Genomic DNA, 23,235 nt, shown 5'->3' with positions numbered 1-23,235 from the left:
CGGCTGCTTTAAATTGTTGGGTTGCAGCTGTCCTGGTCTGTCAGCCATTGAATGAGTGAGGGGTATTTATAGAGACAAGGAGAAGAGGTTCAAACATGCAACAGCTGAACGATTGAGTGTTTAAATCCAGCAGAACAACTCACAAGACAGCTTTAGCAGGCTTGATCGTGCTGGTATATTTGCACCCTTTTTGATCAGAGCTTTCAAACAAGTTTCCGTGACATTAATTCAAGACTAAATTCCTAAGGAATAGTAGTAGAATAGTAATGAACAAAAACTAACAATGCTGTACTAAGCAAACACTGACTGGACTTTTTATGAAGTATATCTGTGCTGCACTAAACAAACTAAACCTGGATTTTGCCGTATATGTCTACAACTAATCTACTTATAATGTTTTCTTTTGTTTATGCAAGCTACTGTTGTTTAGTAGTGGCCGGGGTAAAATTGGAAGGGGTTTCTAATGCCTGCCTCCATCAGGACTGGTGAATTGTCCAATGGCTTCACTGTCTAATTGGGAACAGTTCCAGCAAATCCAGAGGCCCTGCTCAGGACAGACCAAGAGGAGAAGATGGAAGAAATTCTCCATAAATAATTGAAGTTCCAAACAATCCACCCAAACATGCCCACACCATCTAATACTACAAAAAAAGAAGAATTCATTTTTACTGTTCTTATTGATTTGACCTTCAACAATATAAAATAATATCAGTGGAGTAATGGAAATTAAATTGCATTTAAACTTAAATTTCGTTAAACACATTACGGGAGTCAAAAAATCAGCCTCCTAGAATCTTAAAACTTAGTTTGAGGATTAAAAATCTGATGTCTGAGAAGGACCTGGAAAACACAAGTTCATCTGTAGTTGTTTTGACTATTGTAACGGTGTTTTTAACTGAACTGCCAAAAAAAAAAAAATCAATTAGGAGACTGCAGCTTATTCATAACTGTGCTGCTCGGGTTCTTTCAAGGACCAAAAAAGTAGACCACATCAGTCCAGTTCTGAGGTCTTTACACAAGCTGCCTGGCTGTCAGAGGATAGACTTAAAACTAAAGTCTTGTTGCTGGTTTATAAAGCTTTGAATATAAAATATAAATCTTTGAATAGCCCCAAAATACACAATTGACCTCCTGAACCAGAACGTACCAGCCAGACCTCTCCGGTCATCTGGATCTTTTAATCAGTTCTCCAGATATGAGAAGTGGGAACAGCTTTTATGCTCCACTAATTTGAACAGACTTCCAAAAAGTCTTAGATCAGCTAGAACAATCATCTTATTTGAAATCCAGATTATAGACTCACTTGTTCGCAGCTGCATTTGATCAGTTTTTATTCAGAAGTTTTCACCTGTACTGTTACTTTAAGCTTATTTTAAAGTCAGTTTTTTTAAACTTCCTTTAAATTTGTATTTTAATGATCACACCTTTAATATTTCTTTTGAATGTTTCTTTTACTTCAAACTGTTCTACACAACTAAACGTGCTCTGTCTTCACATGTCATTTGAACAAGAATTCTCTAAAAAGTCACAAAGATACATCTAGTAAAGTGATTGGCTGCTGAACACAAGTTATACAACACTGACATCTGCTGGTTTCAATGGCCATGCAGAAAACTACATGATTAAACCTTGTGCTATCCTAGGCACTTTACAATTGGGAGTTGGGTCATCTAGACCCCACAAGACAGTACGCTGAACCTTTTTTCTTCAATGATTTGTGATCTTCACTGGTGTCCATGGATTACATGAATCCTCTTCACCTTCATCATGGTAGGGAGAACACGTCAATGTAAGGGTGGGGTCAAAGGGTAGCACAAGGGCTAAGACAGTGAGAAATATCTGCACATAGCAAACTTAATAAGACTGCTCCCATTAGATCATTTCTGCTTTTAATTACAATATTTAAATACTCAAAGAAAAACAGTATTTCTGACTTGTGTATTTGTCAAGTAAAAAAAAACATACCTTATTTCAACAGACATCAGTGTTCATAGCTTCATAAGCAAATATCTTTGCTTGCTGCCCTTACTTGGTACACTGGTGCCCAGTCATGTTGGAAATGGAGGTGGACATCAGTCCCTCGCCATAGTCCACCCGCCACCAAACTTCCAAAATTTGTATATCAAGGTTTGTGTGATTAATTACTCCAAAAAACATGTCCTCGCTGGCCTAAAGTTCAGTAGAAGTAGTTACATCATTGCTGGGATAGGCTCCAGCAGCCCTGTGACTCCGAAAGGGACAAAATAACTTAGAAGATGAATGAATGAATGAAATAACCATACTTAAAAATGTGTTAAAATTGTAATAGTCCAAAAGTTATATAAAATATAACATGTTGGTTATTTTCTCTGTTTTTGACAGTTATGTTAGATGTTTGAACTAAGGAATTCACATTTGTAAGTGTACGCTATCTGTTGTGCCTTTTTCTTCTTATAATTTTTGAGAGAAGAAAATACAGTGTACCAATTGCTTCATTAATTAAGTAAAAAGCTTTCGTGTTGTATTGTTTTGTTTTTGTTATTGGTTTTAATTAAATAAATAAAATTCACATGAATTTAGCTGTTGGGATTTTTTTTTTTACTTTTACAAGAAACCACAAAAGATCACATCAGTGCTTTGCGAGACAAAAAAAAATCTTTATTTCAAGCGAAAGGTCTTAAATTAAAATAACTTTATGGAAAAAATAGAGTAAAACACAATAGAATCTTTATTATGTTGCATGCTACACTAAAGACAATGACTAGCTTTGAACGACAAGCAGGTCAAAGGTGACCCACATTCTCTCCAGGGAGTTTTGCCTTTCTTATCAAAAGACATAGGTTAGTATCCTAGAAATGGCTTCCTATGGAATAAAACAATGACTTTCTGGACAGGGACTCAAGTACACTCGGTTCGTTAACACCTTGACATAACACATACTCAAAGTTAACATACAGTTTTGACACTTGTTGAGCACCTTTTCTTTGGTTTTCTTATTACATTCTGTTTGTTAGCCCTTGTGCTATCCTAGGGACTTTAACATTGGGAGTGGGGTCATCTAAACGCACAAGACAGTGCGCTAAACCTTTTATTTTTTATAATGATTTGTGATCATCACTGGAGTCCATAGATAACGTGAAATCTTTCCACCTTTATCCACCTTTGTCATGGTAGGGAGAACATGTCAATGTTCATCTTGACCAGGATAGCACAAGGGTTAGTTGTTTTCAAGCTTTATATGTCTGTGGATTTGACAATTGTGACAATAAAGGTAAACTAAATACAACAAATGGTTAATTAAAACATGATAAAACTAAATGTGTTGACAATCATTCAAAAGGAAAGTTTTTGTATTTTAGAATAAAGTTTTGCTGGCTTGTAACCAGAGAAAATATACACTTTTTTGTTAAATAGAAATACAAAATGCACTTTTTGTACCACAGGATGTGTTGATTATCAACAGCAAGTGCACTTCGGGATAATTAAAATATCATTTTTCTTCTGGCAGCAAAAGCTAAAATGCCGGTTAAGGAACAGCAGAGATGCTGGCGGGCATCCCATCTGGTTCTATCACTGTTGTCAGAGCCGAGGATGGAATCATACAAGGCCCTGTAACACCGAGAAGCCTGAAAAACTCTTGTTTTCTCTTCCTGCCTGACTATTCTGCCTTCTCCTTGGCACCATCCACGGGCGTCGCAGGCTCTGGTTCCTCTTGCAGGGCTTGCTGCCGCTCTCTCTCCTTCACCAGCTGCACACCACAGTAGGTGACAAACAGCACAGACAGCGTTGACAGCGGAAATCCTGATAGGGACAGAAGACAAAAAAAAAGGGAAAAAGATTTATCAGCAAAGCAAGCGTGACTTCAAATGTTTGTGCTGGGCCAGGATAGCGATAAGCAAAAAGGTACTGTATGTGATCTCTGAAGGGTGGAGAGAATAAAGCAATGTTGGCTTTGCTTTGTACCTTTGAAAATCAGTCTTCTGCCCACAGTTTTAGCAAACTCCAAACTGTTCAGAGACAGAACGTTGTAGAGAACAATGGCCCAGAAGTTGGCGGCATTGAAAACTCCTCTAATCCTGCGAGACATAGCTTCACCCATACTTCCCTGAACACAAAAGACATACATAGGAAAGTTGTTAATTCTGCAGGACTATAAAGGTACGTGTGTTTGTAAAGTGCAATACATAATCCAAATATTGCTAAATGCTTTGTAAAAAAGACAAATTGAAAGCAAAATAACAATTACAGCCAGACACTAGAATCCCACCTAAAAGAGAAATCAAAGGAAAATAAGTAAAACTATAAATGACTTCATACCAAACTAAAAAAGAAGAGTGCATGCAAAGAAAACGCTTACTTGTATCGAATACTGATATAAATAAAGTAGTTTTCAGCCTGGACTTAAATTGTTATTGTCACTTCGATGAAAATCGTGTTTTTAGTGTTTTTAACATGTTTTAGTGGCATTTCTTTCATGGCGGAGAACATATATTAAGAAAATTAAAATTGAAACTGCATTTCTGAGTATTTCTTTATTCACATCATTGTGAAATAGGAGCAATTGAAGGGAAAAAAATGCCACTGGAAAAAGCTTATAGGTGTGATACAGAACCTACAACTGCAGGTCATAAGTTCCCTGATTCATTCCATTTGACGCATCCACTTGCAGACAAATGGATCCACAAAAGTCTTCTTTTTCCTTGTCCAAGCTGGCATCTGGCTCAAAACTGTACGGCTGGATAGCTGTTATGTTGGGGTTGAGTGTAAACAAAGGGATGATGGGAAGTGGGGAAGGCTTACTCTGTGCAGTGCTGAGTCGAATTTTAACTGAACTGATGCCGCTCTGCAGAAATTATATCCTAGAAAACAACTTTTTTTGTTTGCATTATCAAACTTTAAAGATCACTGGGAGTGCTTTTGGAAAACATCAAAAGATGGTTTGCGTGGGACTTTAAAGGCTTGACTTACAGTTTTTGGTAAACATTTTGCAGCAAAGAGGAACATTTTTTAATGTACATTTATAGAGCTGAAGTGTCAGTAAGTCCCACCTCTATCATAGAAAATGGTGGAAGGGAGAAGAATTTGGCCACCCACAGCTCAAAGTTGAGGCCAAAGCAGTTGAAAAACGACCAAATGTACACCAGCTCACATGGCCCCAGCCACAGGGTGGTGACTGCAAAGGTGCAGATTGTTGCGAGAAGTTCTTTGAAGATGTTGTCGTGATCGCATCCGATGTAGTCATAGACGTACCTGGAATATTTCAACATTGATTTACACTAACTGAAAAGAAAAGTCATCCAGTACAGATCAGATTCTCATGGAATACTCACTTGCAGAGCCAGTCGTTGATGCCTCTGTCAAAGTGCCTGCAAAAGACAAATATGAGAATGAGTTGTCTTGATTTTATTTTCAAAAAATGTTCAAGTTTAAGTGAGAAACAAAAACTGCTTTGGAGGCATACGTTTCGGCGAAGACGTAGAGCATGGTGATACATTTGGGAGGCTGAGGGGGGTCCAGGTGGTCTAGAGTGGCCACAGTGTTGATAACGCCAAACATCACAGCTGCTTTCACCCAGTCGTACACCAGGTTGGAATAGGCCAATCCAGCTACAAACCCCAGAAAAAACAATATCACTTTGATTTCTGCTTTCTATTTTTTTTTTACTGAGGACTTAGTTCACCAAACAGATCACCAAGAAGAACGTTAATTTTGCAAATCTAGAAAAAACAACAACTGAAGAGACACTAAAATATTTTAATGTTAACATTCACTTTAGGTGTTTTTGGGAAGACAAAAATGCTAAACTCTTTGCTGTAAACTACTAAAAAACCCACTCCGATCATCTTTTGATCTATTTTTAAAGTGTTTCTTGTAGTCTTTTAATTATGATCATTTCATTTTTAGCCAAATCAAAAAACCTGTGTTGTTTTCTTGGATATAGTTTCTCCAGAGCGGCAGAAGTTAAGTTTTGGGGAGGACTGTTGGTTTCGAGATAACCTCCTCTCCCTGTTGCTGGGAGTTCTCTGTTTACACTCTCCCGCTAGCTTACAGCCCCTCACACCACCAACCTAACATTAGCTGTGTAACAAAAATGGTGAACAATACTGGAGCTATCCAGACGTACAGTTTTGAAGAAGAAGGCAGCTCGAATGAGGAAAATAAAGACGCACACGGATCTATTTGTCTGTATCAGTATAGAGTGGAACAGGGAGCTTGTGGCCAGCCATGCGTATTTCCTACATCACAAATACGTCCTTTTTCAAAAATCATTTTTTGTCTGCTTCTGATTCACAACACATAAAAAAATACTCAGAAAACCAATTTTCATTTTCCTTTTCTTAATTTATCTCCTCTATCATGAGAAAAATGTCACAAGAACATATAAAAAACGGAAAAAAATGGTTTTCATTGGTGTGGGACTTTAACAAATAATAAAATCTGTAAACAGGGTTATTTATTTGTTTTTTTTCAATGTTTTCAATGGTTGTAAGTGTCCAAGATTTGTAAATGAGTTTCCAGAAGCGTTTCATAAATGATTTTAAAACAGTGAATATTTTGACAAATGAGAAAGAAAATCCATGTGAAAATTCAAACAGCAGACTGATAGAATCCAATATATGTATTATTCCATTGGATGTATTTTAAATTGTTTCTCAATCATCCACTAGGAGAAGAATGGTCTTCTCGACAATAACCTATTTAGTTTAGGTTAAAGCCACAATTACAAATAAAACCAAATGTAACTAAATAAAAATGGATTTCAATAAATTAGTCTAACAATGTGGTTACACAAATGCCAAACAATTAGCAAAAATAAATAATTCTCTTTAAAAATTCTATTTGTAAACAATACTGGATTATTCATCAAAACAAACAAGTATTACTGTTAGTTCGAGGCCACTTACCCAGACACCAGTCAGACAGCTTGGTGACCAGCTTCATGTCACTGGGAATCGTCAGGATGTAGAGATAGTGGAAGAAGACATCCACCACCAGTATGACCCCCAGGTGTAGCAAAGCCTTGGTGGTGATGTTCCACATCTCCCTCTCCTTACGAGTAAGCTGAGTGTTGTTTGCCTGTGCAAAGTCATCAATCAGTACTTCAAACTTCTGATGTCCCATTTAACATAGTTTGGTTCACGAACAGTTTTCCAAAACGTACAGAGAAGTTGTCCTCGGGGGTAAGTATCGAAACCTCACCTGGACATGGTAGCGGTCAAAAGTCATGATTGGACCAAAAAAGAAGAATGGGAGGTAGAAGTTGTACTTTAGCAGATCACAGAATGTGTAGTTGCCATCCTTCTTCTCACAGTTCTCTAAAGCAAAGCTCATACAGCGCATGATGCTGAAGCCACAGCCTCCATAAAACAGGACATCTTGCAGATCAAAAGAGCCAGTCACCAACGCCTCCTGCAAGAGTCAGAGTCACATCAGTATCTGTCTTCACCACTCCACCATAGTGAATTTGGAACGGAAATTGTACACACAGTCATCAGCACCCACAATTCATTGCAAATGAGCCAACAGCGTTTGTGAAATTCACCTGCCAGCTGTTATATGGCTCCAGCTTAATGGAGGCCAGTGTGCTCAAGCCTGCAGCGAAGCACATCCATTTCTTCTTGACCAGAGCAACACTGTAGAGTATAATGCAGTGAGACAGAACCAGAGCCATGAAGGTCCAGCCCATTGTGACCAGGACCGCCAAGCCGCCGTACATGCCAAAGATCAGGGATCTGTGCTGTGGGTAAAATGGAGCCAGTATTAATGACTGAGCGTCACACAGATCGCTGCAACAAGTCGGAATTCAGTGACACAAATGCAGAAATACAGAGAACCAAACTAATGACATCTCTAAAAAACAGACAGTTAGATAAAACTTTTGAAAATTCAATAAACCCAAGAATATTTAGAGAATTATTTATTGGTATGTTACAATTGCTTGAGCAAATCGTCCTCATAAACAACAAAAAAGCGTCAATGTTACATCCACACCTTTGTATGTAAAGTGTCATGCTCCTGCAGCCCTTCAGAAATTTGATCCTGTCTTCATAGAACTGACGATTTAAGATATGGCACCTTGTAAGAGCACATAGCATTTGGAGAAGAAGCTCATAAGGAATGTGTCAAAACACTCGCTAGAACAAGCTACTCGGTAATATTTGGGTAAGAAGGGGGTAGAAGATGAAGTGTGATCTGTTCAAGCAACAGTTAAGGCCATTCTTGTCAGCTTTGCATGTGTTATCACATAATCCATTTAACGTGCCAATGGTTTGGTTGGAGGAAGACCTTTTTGTATTTAAAGACTGACTCAATTGTTTTTAACGTGTTTTTGAGGCATTTTTCTCATGAGGGAGGACATATATGAAAAAAATTAAGATTAAAACTATTTCTGAGTATTTCAATATTCAAATTGTTGTGAATTCGGACCAGAATCTCCAATATTTCTAGCCATTTTTCTTGCACCACTAAGGTTAAATTGGGGCTGTAAGCTAGCGAGTGTATACAAAGGGATGATGGGAAATGAGGAAAGACTCACACTGCGCCAACAGTCACAACTCAAAGGCAAATTTTTGATGAAGCACTGGACCTCTGCAGAAGATATGCCATGTTTTTTTTAAAATGGGAAAATCATAGTCATATTTAAAAGACCACTGGGAATGCTTTTACAATAGATCAAATGATTGGAGTGGGACTTTTCACAATTTATGACAACATGATGTGTGACTAAGAGAACTAATAAGATAAAGTCTTATTAAAAATAATGTGTGTTTTTATTCATTTTAATCACATATCCCTATAAAACCCATGCGCACCTTTGGAGCGATGATTGTAAAGATCTTGGCAAAGATCACATGACCAACGAGAGCAAAGAGGATGTGATTCCGGAACGTGGAGAACCACATCATCCACTCGAAATCCGCTGCATCCTGCAGGGGATGAAGATGCATTAGTGAAAACTGACCCCAGAAATTTACGAGTCACAGGTTTGACAGCAAAATCATGGAGCCCAGCTTGAAGGACTTACCATTTTCCTTCCAAAGTAATGCCATCCTGGTTTCACACTTTCTTTGAAGGTCTTTTTGTTCACATTTTCTAAAAATGAAATAAATAAAAATAATAATAATAATTAAAACACAAAAGGAATAAATCTGTACAGAAGGAAGGACATTTAAATAATGATTTGAATCTTCTTTGTATGAAATAAAATCCGAGTTTCTGTGAGTATTTTTAAAGTCCAGGCTTTACTTAATCACTTTATTATAATAAACAATAATTTCCCTCATGACTTTAAAAGTTTCTCTCTGATAAGCCAGAGCACTTTTATATCAAAAAACAATAAACTGATCATAAAGCTGATTTAAAATTTCAAAAAAAAGATAAGATAACCACAAATCAAAGTCAGAACAGCAGAGATGATGAGGCACTACTCCCACTTGATGTAAAAGCCTGAGTCTTCCCTCACTTCTGTTCAAAGTATTTAGTGTTCTTGTAGGATCAGACCAGGAGACAGGTCCATTTAGGCAGAAAAGTTAAAAACATGGACTTCAAAGCTGAACTCAGTGCATCTAGTCTGTCGTATTGTGAAAGACAGTAGCAGCCACCAGATTACACTCAGTCTGTTCACATCAGCGCTGCTTAAGGATTTAATTATCTGTAAAGGAGAAAACACTGTCTTTCTGTTGTCTTTTCTTTTAAATGTGTCAATCAGAAAATAATGAAAAATGAAGTGGATCATCTCTAAATTGTCTTAACTTTCATAAGGACAGGCAGGAAATCCCAGCGGGGAAAGTGACCTCTTTTTAATCCAAAGGCTGAGCTATGTTCCACATATTTTTTCATTTCCACAAACGCTGCAACATTGTAAACATTTGTAAATATTCTGAACTAAAAGTGTTTTTTTCCCCACATAAATGCAATGTTTAATGTTTTTAAATTATTGTGGGCCATTTACGTCACCCAAAAAAAGGTATTTTTTGAAATGTTCGAAAGATTCATAGACGTTTGGTGATTATTTGACATCTTCGGTTGGGCCCTCACCACTTGAGGCTTCAGATATCCAACTGCCAGCCCATATCAGTGCCACCCCAAGCACAGCGGAGTAGAGAAAGAGCTCATATCTGGGGAGAGCAGCCTTGATCCCCATGGTGAATCTGGAAGCTGGAACACTAACAGGTTGAACAAAAGTTAGTATAGCAGAATCTGACCTTAAGAAAACTTTGTGGGCGTGAATATAAAGGCACAGATTCAGGTTACAGAGGAAAGTGAACTCATAAAAAGGGTACAGTTTGACTGTCTTTTCTCAGAAACTGCCATGTGATCTGAACAATGTGTCTGGTAAGTCAGCGGAGCCATTTATATCACTCCTTAAAAAAAAGTAATGTTTGCATTTTTACAAACAGCCTCGCTGAAAAACGTTTAATATTAATTTCTGTGCTTTTACTATTCAGTGAGAATCAATGGTTTTGTCTTGTGGATGGCGTTTTCCAGGAAGACTTTAGAGTGGACAGACCCTGGACTTAAATGGGACTGCAGAGCTCTGGCACCTCGGAATCAGCACTGTCAGCTGCGCAACTCTACCCCTCCTTCCTATTATAGCTCTCGCAGTTGGTCTGCTCTGCAGCAGGGCAGCTGCAATGTGATCTGTGCCGCGCCGGGGACTCACTTCACGGAATAATTAGCCCTCGCTGAAATGACCAAGAATGGTGCAGTGAAGCAGGAGGAAAAAGGCGCAGGCTGGGTCGGCGTTTGCGACAATTAAAGTGTGTGTCAAATCCATTCAGAGCGCTGAGCTGCGGTCCAAGGAGTTGGACTAACTGTCCAGCATGCTAAGAAGTAAACATGGCAGTTTACTTTTTCTTTTTGGTGTTGGGAGATCCAGCAAAGTGTCCCGCATACAAATTCAGGTTTTCCTACACTCTGAGAGAGAAAACACCTTTTTGCATTTCTTTTGATAGAAAACGATGATGTGTTTTTCTCCTACTAACCTTGTTGGAGCAGCAAATAAAAAGGAAAAGAAGTCCAGAGAGTGGCAGCCACAGCAAGGAGACTAATCCATCCGTCCTGTGCGGCTTTGCGGCTGCCGCTGCGATCAGTCAGCCTCAGCCAGCCGAGATGTTGCGGACACAACGTAAGGAAGAGGAGGAAGAGGAGGAGGAGGAGGATATATTTATCCTTCACTGAAGGATTGCGGTGTGAGGTGCTCCACGCAGAGTCCATCATTTCTAATTGGAGAGAAAGTGCAATTCAGAACAGTAGCAAAATACTACCGGTAATCTGTTGTAGACTAAGAAAATCGGACACATGTTTGGAACATTTAAGGGTCCTAGAATTTATAGAGTATCAATGGGCAGGAATTCAGATGATATTCAATAATTTTGGTTGCGTTTTAATGTATTTGTTCATAATGCATTTCTTCCTGTATTAAATACTTGTCATTAATTGTGTTAACTAGAATTGGATGGAAAATATGTAAACAAATGTGACCTGTTTAGGTGTAATTTAGTTTTTTGTAAATAAATTACCGGTAACTAGTTTTTTTGTTTACATTAACTTTTTGATGTGTTTTTTTCCAACTCTTTTAAAAATTGTAGTACAGGCTTAAGCTCAGGAAATAGTTTTTTAAAATGAGTTTTTTTTTTAAATAGGTATTGAACAGCTGTGTCAACTTGGGCACATTAAAACCTTACAACGTTACGTTGAAATCAAACTAAAAAAAGGTACAAATACAGCTTTTTAAATGATACATAACTTTGGATCATAATAAACAAAATTAATAGAAAGTCTGTCGATGTAACAGTTTATATTTCTGATCCCCTGCGTAAGAACAGGTGATCTCATCACTGACTGAACAGCAAATTCACCTGTAAAGAGGAAAATCAGACAGAAAATCTAACTTTGCCGAGCTGAAGGCTGCTGTTATAGAAACCTTGAGCTTCCATTAACATCCACTGTCAGTTGTCTGACTATAATACATCAAGTTTGAAATTGATCTTTAAATGTTTTTCTGATTTTAAGAGGTAGTGGATTAGGGGTTTTCATTTGCTGAAATTTGTCATTAAATTGAAAAATTTCCCAAAAAATATGAGTCTGGGAGTCATTTTTCCATATCTTTTACTCTTTTCAGCTAAAAAACTTTTAGAAACCAACTTATACATGATTATCTTATTTATTGAGACCCACCTCTATAATGTTTTGCTAATTTTACTTATTTTTAGTGTCATGTGCTATTACCTTGAATCATGTCGTTCTTGGATTAATAAAACAAACAAGTCTATAATTACAGCCCACATTCTGCTAATTTATTCAGGTTTAGCAATATTTGCCAACTGTACTATAGTGTATGAAACGGTATAGGAATAAGGATTTTGTTATCTTTCTACTCCTTTTTATGCATGTTCGTAGTTGTAAAGCTATTTTATGAAGAGTTCTGGTGTGTGATATTATGTTATTGATCTGTCATAGTGTTTCCATAATAATGTTCTAGAAATTCACTTAATGCATTATTATTATTTAAGGTATTTAATCAAAGCAGCAAACACACTTGTCTTAGAACGTTTGACCCTTACATTAATTTTTCTTACATGAACACCATCTAAAAATTGTTGTAATTGCTGTTACCTAAACTTTTGTGGCTCCAGGGCTCACACTACATACAAAAGAAACAACCCAACGGCATTACCCAAAGCACAACGACTTTAACAGAAAGAGTATGAGGGTTTTTACAGCTGAGGAACATGTCACTTCTGACTCGAGTGACTCGGAGGTGATCACTATCAGTGGAGTTACAGCAAAGTCAAATGGATCGAACACATTACCAAGTGTAATGGACAGAGACACATTCTTTCTAATTTAGTTTCTGTACATTACCACAGTGACTTTTGAATAAAACAACTCAGATGCCATTGAAGTGCAGACTTTCAGCTTTTATTCCATGGGTTGAACAAAAAGATTGCATAAAAATGTGAACAACTAAAGCATTTTTTAAACACAATCATTGCATTTCATGGGCTTGTAAGTAATTGGACAAATTAAATAACTGAAAATAAAAGGGTCATTACTAATATTTGGTTGAAAACCCTTTGTTGGCAATGACAGCCTGAAGTCCTGAACTCATGGACATCCCCAGATGCTGGGTTTTCTCCTTCTGAATGCTCTGCCATATGAGGTTCCATTTGTGCCAAAAATATGAAAATATGTTTTTGCGTCCACTGTCTATGTTTTGGGTCCATTGTCTATATCTACTGAACGTGTTCATTGAACATTGGTTCATGTCTATGTACTACAAAGCAATATCTTCTCGGTGCCCATGCTTCTTTGATTATGACTTTGTATTTGCTTTGTGATATATATGCTTGCTTTATGCTTAAAACTTTGCATTTGTCTTTATTATTGTCGTTTCCCCATGTCGTCTCATTATTAAGGCGTCAGAAAAGTCCTTAGCAACGGTTGCTAGTGTCTTTGCTAAGTCGTTTCCCCGTGTCGTCAGGAAAATCCTTAGCAACCGTTGCTAGTGTCGTTAGCTACATCATTTACCCATGTCGTGTCGTTAGATCTTGTTATATTTCAAATTTTGCCAAAGTTGTCAGAAAGGTCCTTTGTACGGCCGGTACAAAGGACAGTTGATTTTGCCACTCCTAATGCTGTAGCAATTTCTCGCATGTTTTTTTCTGTTCTCTCAGCTTAATGATGGCTCATTTCACCTGAATGGAGAGCTCCTTTGACCGCATGTTGTCTGTTCACAGCAAAATCTTCAAAATGCAAGCACGAGTCTCCTAATCAACTCCAGGCCTTTTATCTGCTTCACTCATAATGACATGACAAGGGAATAGCCCACACCTGCCCATGCAATAGCATGGAAGTCAATTGTCCAATTACTTACGAGCCCATAAAATGAAGAGATTGTTTTTAAAAAATGCGTTAGTTTTTCACATTTTTATGCAATCTTTTTGTTCAACCCATGGAATAAAAGCTGAAAGTCTGCACTTCAATGGCATCTGAGTTGTTTTATTTAAAATTCACTGTGGTAATGTACAGAAACTAAATTAGAAAACATATTTGTCTTCTGTGTTCGCTGAGCATGTCTACCGTAAATTATGATATAAACACGCATGTAAAATGTTAGTGGCGGCAGCGCATCTCTCGCTGGGTAAATTTATATCTTTAGATAAACGTACATTTGAAAGAAATTACGTTATCTAGTAAGAAAACACCATTTAGTAAAAATATCACGTAACTCTCAGGAGCGGCGAATAGTTTGAAACTGAATTAATTTTTCTCCGCTTGAAGGAAAAAAGTCCTCCTTTCCCGTCATTTCTGTTATGCTGCGGTTAATGTTGTTGTGTTGCAGTTAGAGTTAAGTCCGGTAGGCGAAGCAGCCAGCCTAATCTTATGATATTTTTCTGATTTTAATCGAGACAATAACAGATCGATCATTATTGCTTTTATTTTTACCCCATTGAATGCTCACAGGAAGTAGTGGCAGAAAGCTGCTTTTGCAGCAAGATGGACAGAGAGCGTACCACCAGGATGTGAATGAACGTGATTACAGATTCTTTTGTCTGATCTCCAATCATCCTCCGTGTCTTCAATGCAATATAATGAGACACACAGACAGAAATGTGAGGGTATCTGCTGTAAATCTATGACATGAATAACAGAATAAATTATCTATAATGATCGGCTAGTTAGCATGTAGCCTATTAGCCTTCGAATTTAAAGCAACTGCTAAAGACAAGTCCTGAATATTATCATTCCTATTCGACCCTAAACTACAATATCAGCTAGCTGTCCATCTACCGGCCAGCCAGCTGCCCGAATGCCGGCATGACAAGCAAAAGAGCTCCGCAGTGGAGCTATGTTCGGTAAATCGTGTGGCAAAGCAGCAAGCCTAGGTATCATAAATCTTATGATACTTTTCTTATATTCATTAAGACAATAATAAATTGATCATTCTTGTTTTTCTTTTTCCTTTCTTGAACGAATGTGGGTCACAGAGACACAGAAGTTACCGCTGAAAGCGGCTTTTGCGGCCGGAAGAGCATATCCGTGTTTATGAATGACTTATGACATGAATAATTCTTCCGTTCGCACGGCTTCATTATTTCGTTCGCACTAATTATTTATTTCGAGGGAACGGAATATTATCTTGTGTGAACCAGATATTAATTGTGGGAAAAAGATATTAATCTGTGGGAACGAGATATATTTTAGTTTTGTAACGGGCTCCGTACTAAATGCATCCTTACATTGAGAAAAATCCAGGGGCTGTAATTCCCCCGTTTGACCGCCAGATGGCGTAGCATGGCGGGCCGGAAAAGGTTGAAAACCGTGTAAAAGGCCAAAAAAGAAAAGAAAGAGTTTGGATTATAAAGGATCGTCAAGTAAAATATGGAAATACACTTTTTCGATTTCGTACAAATCTAAAACAGTTTAAGCACAAATCATTTATTAGATGTTTATCGTTAAAAAATGGAAGTCATAAATAACGAAAAAAGAAAATGCAATAGTTACAAAAGGCAGTAAGCGGTAGGGTTCGCTCATCTGTAGTGGTACAGTAGAAGCAGCAATTTTATTTCATTATTTATTGATTTATTTTTCTTTTTTTTTCTTTAATTATTTTTATGCCTGCCTTAAACTTAAAGAATCCGTCACAGAAACAAACCACCGCCCCCCCCCCCCCCCCAGCGCCCCCGCTTCAGATGCAACTCAAAATACATGAAGCCTCCATGTTGCTGCACAGGGATTGTCGGGCTGGCAGATGACGTGAATTGTTTTCTAGCGGATGCCTACTTTGAGCAACTTGACTGTACTTGGCGCACGTTCCTTGGACAAAAACAACAATCCGGCGGTCTTCCGAGTGTTTGCAGCGCTTCTCCCTACACGGCGTCATATTTTGGATCTTCCTAGCTTCGGAGCTAACTCTAGCTATTAGCTAACTTAAGTTTGTTAGCAGTTGTCTATTTTATTTGTATGTTTTCACGCGACTGCGGCGTTATCTCTCAACCAGTTGTTTGTAGTGATGGTATTTTCCGGAAAGCCGTAGATGACAACCAACCACCCGTCTCCATTTACCTCCGTGCTAGCTGGCTGGCTCTCACCGCTCCCTCGGCGCTTGGTCTCGGTCGGCTTCCTGGCTTTGTGGACGAGCGGTTCGTACTCATCGTAACCCCGCTAGCTGACACAGTAGCTAGCACGTCCTCCTGCTAAGCAAGTACGATTCTGGGAATCAAAACAGGAATAACTACGCGTCTCAATGGACCACATGTCCATAATAACCCAGGTCCCCAATACAAAGGAGGAGGAAATAATTTCCTTTAACCAAGATAAAGGTAAGAAAAGTCAACTAACTAAACAAAACAAGAAATGCGGCTAACTTCTTTCCTGACGTTAGCATTTACTCTTGTTTGCTAACTGTTGTGAGGCACCGGTTGCATACGTGAAACAGTTGCGTCAAAACTGTGTCAAAAATATTTTGTTGGCAAAAACTTTAATAAAATAGATCAAATTAACCTAATTCAAGAATCTGGGTAGTTTTCCGAGCCCTTTCATTTTCAGCAACAACAACATAACGGATTTCCATGTGGTGGTTTTTATGTTTACTACGAGTACTCATAAACTATTTGTCGGAATTGTGTCCACGCAAAGCCAAATGCATGCTGTATTTTGTTATTAAAATAAGCCAGAGGTTCCTCAGGATGAAGCAAGAGAACAGTAGAATATGCCTTGTAAAAACCGAGCCGCAAAATCCCGTATTTTCCTTAAACTTTGAAAGTAAATTGGATTTGGAAATGAAACTCAGCAAACTTAATTGTTTAATTCAATTCTAACCCTCAATCACAAAAAGACATTATTACTTCTAAATTATTATGATCCAGTTCTTATCTTCTGATAGGTTATTTATACTTTACCAACACAGATTCAGGTTATTAAAAATCCACAAGTATTAATAAATCAAAAGACAAAAGTTAGGTTTACATTGATCCCGGTGTGACTTTGTTTTTTAAACTTATTTATATCAGTGTGCTTATTTTAAATGTTGGATCAAGCTACAGAATAAATAGGGCTTATTCTTTTTCTAAATGGCCGTGAATGCTTTTTGGAATTTAGTCATTATTCTTTCATGAAACTCACTTAAATGGAGGTCATTCATTTATACCAAGAACCTAGCTGCTGAGATCCCTCAGCTGCCATTCTTTGGGCTTGATGACACTTTCCGGGTCACACTGATCTGTGTGGTATGGAGCACTGCTTCCTGCTCTCACCTTGTCTTGTTACATCATTAGTAATACTAGATCTGAAATCAGTCCAACTCAACAATGCATTTCCCCTGAAGGTGCAAATGTATCTCAGCAGCTACTACACACCTTTTGACTTGAATATATCAGATTGATTGCTGCAGGTATGTGATACTTCCGAGCGTTTTTACAATTAAAGAAGAGAGCTGCATTTATATCTGTACTGATTCAGTGACAGGCTAAATTATATTATTTCTCAGGAGATAGTGTCAGAAATTGACAGACATCAGGGGGGATTGCTAACATGTCATTTTTATTTGTCAAATATTGGTATTTGGAGATTGTAATCAATAGAATGTGGAATTGTGGAAATAATTATCTCTGAGGCCTTGCACTTCAAATTTAAATTAAATGGAGGCCTTACAAGTATTTTTATCATCGAGTTTCTAAATCTGAGGTAACTTTTTGCAACTAGCCAGTTAATATAAACTACTTTTTAAAATATATTTATTAATTATTTATTCACAAACAAAGAATACATTTATTAAAAATAAATAAAAGTGTGTTTTTTTTAAAGGTTTTAACAACTTAATTTTTTAGCCTTTAGATTAGGAGGCTGTCTAACAGGTAATGGGAAGTTCCAGATGCATTAAAAGTGTTAAAGCAGAAGTCAAAGTCAAGTTCTGGGTAATGGATGATTAAAAAGCGTCAGTCACAGACAATACTCCTGCTTAGGTATTCATGCAATTGGTTCTTGTTGGCATTTCTTTAATTGTTTACCAACAGAGGTGTTTGAATAATTGCGCACACATGCCACCATGGTGGAATTCACAGTTGTGTATTAACTACTGTTCCAAAATAGCACCTGGGTAAGTAAGCATGCAAAGCAGGACATGGTTAAGTTACAGGATAAAGAAGAGCAGTGAAGGTGGTGTTTGTTTCAGTCTACTTTTATTTGCGTTGCGAGTGAATTATGCAGAATTTTTCCTTATACTGCAAAGCAAAATTCTGCTGTCATTGTGGAAAATGTATGGATTTGTCCTATCTACTGTTGGTTTTTGAGACAACAAACAGCAAAGGATGATGGAAGGGGTTGTGTGATTATCAATAAAGGTTAAGAAACACTTCAAGTGTGTAAACAATTTGTTTTTAGAAATTATTCTGTTGTCAACTTGTCTTTAAGCTTACTGTAATCATATTTAACAGTAATTTGACATAATGTGCTTTGTTTATTTATTACCATATGTGCTGTGTTTTTAACTGTATGTACAGGTGCCAGACAAATAGATTGTCATATTGACCACCTTTATTTATAGTGTTGTTGCTGTATTTGTGTGTGTGCTGGTTGTCATATGTCTTATCTCAGCCTTTAAACAGGTTGACTGCTATCCACCTGCCTATATATAGACCAACTTAGCCATGGCACCAGTGACCACCAATTTTAGGGTGACAATGACACATGTTGTTGTTGTTGTAATATATAATCAGGTGCATTCATTTAGCAAACTAAACATTATTTTAAGGAGTAGTTTGTAGTCACTGTGGTCTTTAAATTTCTGAAGTTAAAAAAAAAGTCACAAAGATGTTAACATATATTCAAATTTCAACAAAACCTTTTTTTTTACTTGAAATTGATCATTTTTGTCATTCACTTTTTTACAGAATACGTTTAAAATTTTACAAATCCATAAACTGTAGCTTTTGAGTTTTATTTATTTATTTATTTTTACTTTTTCAAATGTTAATTTTCCTCCTGTTGCTAATCTTGCCAGTTTGTTTCTGGAACCAAATCAGATTAGTCCTCTAACTCCTGACTGTGGGACACATCCCTCTTTTCAGTGGAACACACCTTTTAAAATGATCACATTAATTGTTTAAAGTCCCCCTCCGATGAATATTATATTTGTTTTTGACATTTAAATTTTCAGATTAGAAAAGAGAACAAATGTAATTTAAAAAAATCATTTCATTTTTGCATTTCGTTTTATTTCTCCTTTTTATATCGCTGTCAAACTGTCACGAATACGCTCGGTTTGAGTTGTGATGTCACAACGGCCCAGGGCCGCATTGTGGATTGCCTAAATTCCCTGATTTGCCCCGTCCAGGGTGCACAAGCTCAGGTGCAAGAGAAGAGAAGATGGCACATTGGTGCGTTGCCCACACGTATTTTAAGTGTCCATCGCTGAATTTAACCTAAAGTCCAAAATGTTTTCCCCGAATTTGTGTTCTCTCTCTGACCGAGTTTGAAGGCTTGCTGTCCCGCATTATTCAGAGGGGGTTAAAAAACAAAAACAAGAATGAAATCAGGGGACTTTATTTTTATTTATTTTACTATTGCCTTGATGAAAATAAGAAAAAAATCATAAAGTTCTGGAGGCCCCAGCAGGCTGGCTTCCCATCCCGCAGGAAGTTTCCGTCTGGCCTGCGTTTAGTTTGAACACAGCTTAACCGTGACCCGTAATCCTAAATGTAACCCTTCCACTGGGTCTGTGCAGCCAAGTTCAGTACTGGCAGTACATATGTGGAAAATTACATGCAAACAGTCACTTTCTTTCTGGCACTTCACTTCATTTTATTTGCTGTGCACGTGAATTCAACAATTTTCCCCGTTTCTGAGACTGTCGGTGTTGTTTTTGCCCCCCCCCCTTGTTTCAAGCTCTTCAATCATGCAAGACGAAGCTTGCAGAAAATGGGGGATCGAGGGCGATCTACTCAGCTCAGCACCGATGGCCACGCCCATGTAGATTTGGCAGCAGAGGCTTCAGATTGACATGAAATATGGCTTTTTAAGACATTTACATTTTGGGATTTTGGTTTAAAAAATTCATAATCATAATTAAAACACCACTCGGAATGTTTTTATTTAAAAAAAATTGTCATGGGGGACTTTAAAACTACTTCTTAGATGTCGTTGCAGCATAAATCTTTAAATCACATTTTCTTTTCTTTTGTTGAAACCTTTTGCTGTAAAAATGTAATGCAGCTAATAGATCAGATTAATGGTAGTTCTGTTGGTCAATCACTTGTTGATCATTAAGGGTTATTATTGTTTGTCTATAATGCTTCATAAAAATGAAAGAAAGTGGTTCTTGCTTGAATAACTTGCTTGAACTCACCCATAAGCACATACCTTTTGAGTAGATGCTCTTCAGTTGAAGGAGCACAATAATTGTTTAATGATTGTTATTCTTCAGTACAAAAGAGAAATGTACGCACTGAGAATCTATTTTGCAGTTAATTATTTATTCCTTTAAGGATCAAGGAGAGTACACCTCCTTCCACATATTTAGATTAGATCATGTAAGTTACTTTTAAAAAACGTCAGTTAAAGTGAGTAAAACTTTGCCTTCTAATTAATATAGGGTAACCAGTTCGTTTTATTTATTTTTTACATAGACTTCATGTTGAGCGTAGGTTAGGGTTAGATTTAACTGTCTTTATATTGTGTGTCTGGCTATTATCTTTGCATTAGTCAAAGTTTTTATTTTCTTAAGGCAATGATCCTAGAATTTTTTTGTTTTTTTGGGTGAAGGCAGCTCCCAGCAAACAAATGGAAGCTGAGAACCTCTTGTGTTGGACACATTTTATTGTTACAACTGGAGTTGAACAGACGGGGTTTATTTTTATGTAAATTCCTTTTGTGTGTGAGGCTAAACTTTTTTTTTTGTATTATTATTTTTTAAATTTTGTAATCCTTTTCAGTTTTGGAGTAAACAGAAGGCTGTTTTTTTTTAAATGTTTTTTTTTACTTAATTTTTTTCTACATGCAGACTTCTAAGCACTTGCAAAAACACATATCCACCACGTACTCTGAAGTCCACACATCTATATACTCAAAAATCCACGCAAATGCAAAATGGCACACTGTAAACATGCTAACAACTGTACAAATCTTCACACATATCTATGCATAGCCATACTCACCTAGTAAATATATTGATTAAGTCACATGCACACATATATGCACACACCCAAACACATGTCAAATACATTTTATATCTGCCCCCACCTTCAGAAAGCAGTAGACACAAGGGTAAAAAGTTCCAGCTCGGGCTGTGACTGAACCCTACCAATATGCCTAGGGTCCAGTACAAGGGCTGCAATGAGACGGTGGCCTCACCAGCCCCAGACTAGGGGTCTGCCACAGCCCAGGTGTTCTGAGCCACCCCACCAAGGAACCACAAAGAAGGCACCTCAGTGCAATATGCGTGGCAGGTCACTTACTGGCTTTAGATTAAGTTCAGAAGACAGAGCAGAGGCAAGAACTGCCTCCCAACCAGGGGGCACCGTTGAGAGATAAAGGTCTAGGACAGAAACAATCAACTAGACCAGGCCTCAGCTTAGGCAATTATTGAAAATCCAGGGTAGCCCAGAACACTACGGTTAGGCCCAGAATCAGCCCCATGAGGACACAAACCCCCTCATCCTGTTCTAATCCTTAGTGACCGTAGATCAGGGTTTCCCTTCTCTGCATGAAGAGATGCCAACCAGGTCCAGTAGCCAGCGCCCAAAAGACAACTAGCACCATTAAACCAGCTGCTGTCTCCTCCCACAAGAGTTGGGGACCTGGGGCAACCACCCTTGTTATACAATGAGTGTCAGATGTTGGAACAAGCGATGTTTAGACTAATCTGTGTAATTAAAATTTGCTGGGTGGGGCACTGGTTGACAGTGGTGTCCAATAACCATCCCAGTAAAGAACCATACATGTTTAATGTGTAATTAATTACTACAAAGTAAGAAACATAGAACCGGGCTTCAAATATGGTGAAGCTGGAAAAGTATTTAAAGTATGAATGTAAAAACAAACAAGTATGTGTTTTTTTTTTTAATGAATTATGGGTTTTTGAACCTTAACGTTTTTTTTTCTCTGTCAGTCAGACTTTAACTATTGAACTAGTGTTAACTTGAAGCAAACATGTTTACGTGTTTACACCGTCCCTACATCGGTGGCTACAGATCCATTCTGCTTCTCAACAAGAGTGTTTACATGATCGCCAATATTTCTGTCTTTTTCTAAATGAGCATATTTTCTGTTTCAGACGTAAACTTGTTCGATCATTCAAGCTGTAATGAGCTCATATTCTAGTATAGTAGTTTTCATTGTGATACACCAATTTCTATGTAAAATGTACTAATTTGACTAATTTAGCACTGACTAGACTCAGGAATTCATTAAATTTTGTAAGAGGAATGCAGGCTCATTAAAACAACTTGTAATGTGATAAACATTGCTTCTCACACGGTTTTGCAGACTTACCGGCATACCTTTTAAGTCACCGTCTCTTCAGTAACCTCATTGCTGCACGCCTCCGGCGTACCAAAGTAGCAAGTAACAAGTGTTGTATCTGCCGTTGATGCAGGCATTCGAAATTGGTCAGCAAAATATAAAGAATGTATAAGTGAATTATCCCGACAAGGATTCCAAAACGCAGGACGTCCATTATTCTTTCTCTTGTTGCTTTGTCCCGCCCTGGCCAACAACTCAAAACATCTTTCATCACGCGCTTTTGTTTACAAGCTTTGGTTCAAAACAGAAATTACTGGTTGAAAGGCAGCCTGAATACAGACCAAATACAAGGTTCATGACTCGATCCTGACCAAATTAAGCAGACTCGGTCTGTAAAAATATCATAAATTACCAGCTAATAGTAGCAACTGCACTTTTTTTGTTGTTGTTTTAAAGTTATTTTATTTACTAAGTTGAAAGTTGCTAAAAGAGATAGAAGTGCTGTATTGACACTCTTAGCTACTGAAAGTTCATTATTACGCATATGTTTGAAAATATGCAAACAGTATTAATTTTGTTGCTGCAACATATAACCCTTAAGCTTCTGGATATTCTCCGGAAAAAGACCTTTACTTGGAATTAGGATAAATGTAACTGTAATCCTCTTTCCCTCCCCTCGCTGGCATACATTGTATGTTGTAGTTGACAGTCGGATGCCTTCTCTGGTGCATTTCAGTGCAGTATTTATTGTTCAATCAACACAGGTTTAAAAAAAAAAAAGGGGCTTCAAGA

At 37.6% G+C, this 23,235-nt stretch overlaps 2 protein-coding genes and 1 long non-coding RNA gene across 4 annotated transcripts in view; 2 read left to right on the top strand and 1 right to left on the bottom strand.

The window, feature by feature from the left end:
* Positions 1 to 2,615: 2,615 nt before the first annotated feature.
* hhatla (hedgehog acyltransferase like, a) lies at positions 2,616 to 16,193 on the bottom strand. The gene is made up of 13 exons (XM_004079031.5): positions 16,051 to 16,193; positions 10,965 to 11,201; positions 10,018 to 10,145; positions 9,005 to 9,072; positions 8,793 to 8,906; positions 7,523 to 7,717; positions 7,180 to 7,389; positions 6,885 to 7,056; positions 5,441 to 5,585; positions 5,310 to 5,345; positions 5,028 to 5,229; positions 3,943 to 4,084; positions 2,616 to 3,780 (listed from the first exon to the last, which is right to left on the bottom strand). Exons 3-13 carry the CDS (start codon positions 10,121 to 10,123, stop codon positions 3,638 to 3,640), a joined length of 1,533 nt encoding a protein of 510 aa, XP_004079079.1. The 5' UTR covers positions 10,124 to 10,145; positions 10,965 to 11,201; positions 16,051 to 16,193; the 3' UTR covers positions 2,616 to 3,637.
* Positions 10,094 to 12,059, top strand: LOC110016873 (uncharacterized). Its single transcript, XR_002292180.3, has 2 exons — positions 10,094 to 10,314; positions 10,428 to 12,059. It is a non-coding gene; the product is annotated as an uncharacterized LOC110016873 (long non-coding RNA).
* LOC101163607 (CTD small phosphatase-like protein) overlaps positions 16,164 to 23,235 on the top strand; it is a 19,902-nt gene continuing 12,830 nt past the window's right edge. For both annotated transcript variants that reach the window (XM_023965135.2, XM_023965134.2), the window contains exon 1: positions 16,164 to 16,307. In XM_023965135.2, coding sequence (XP_023820903.1) covers positions 16,232 to 16,307 — 76 coding nt within the window. In that variant the 5' untranslated portion in view covers positions 16,164 to 16,231. The remainder of the gene's footprint in view (positions 16,308 to 23,235) is intronic.

This window comes from Oryzias latipes, chromosome 17 (genome assembly GCF_053564925.1).
Source record: "Oryzias latipes strain Hd-rR chromosome 17, Olatipes_Hd-rR_3.1".
NCBI lineage: Eukaryota > Metazoa > Chordata > Actinopteri > Beloniformes > Adrianichthyidae > Oryzias > Oryzias latipes.
Note: the sequence above shows the minus strand (reverse complement) of the source record. Positions and strands in the feature narration are given on the sequence as shown.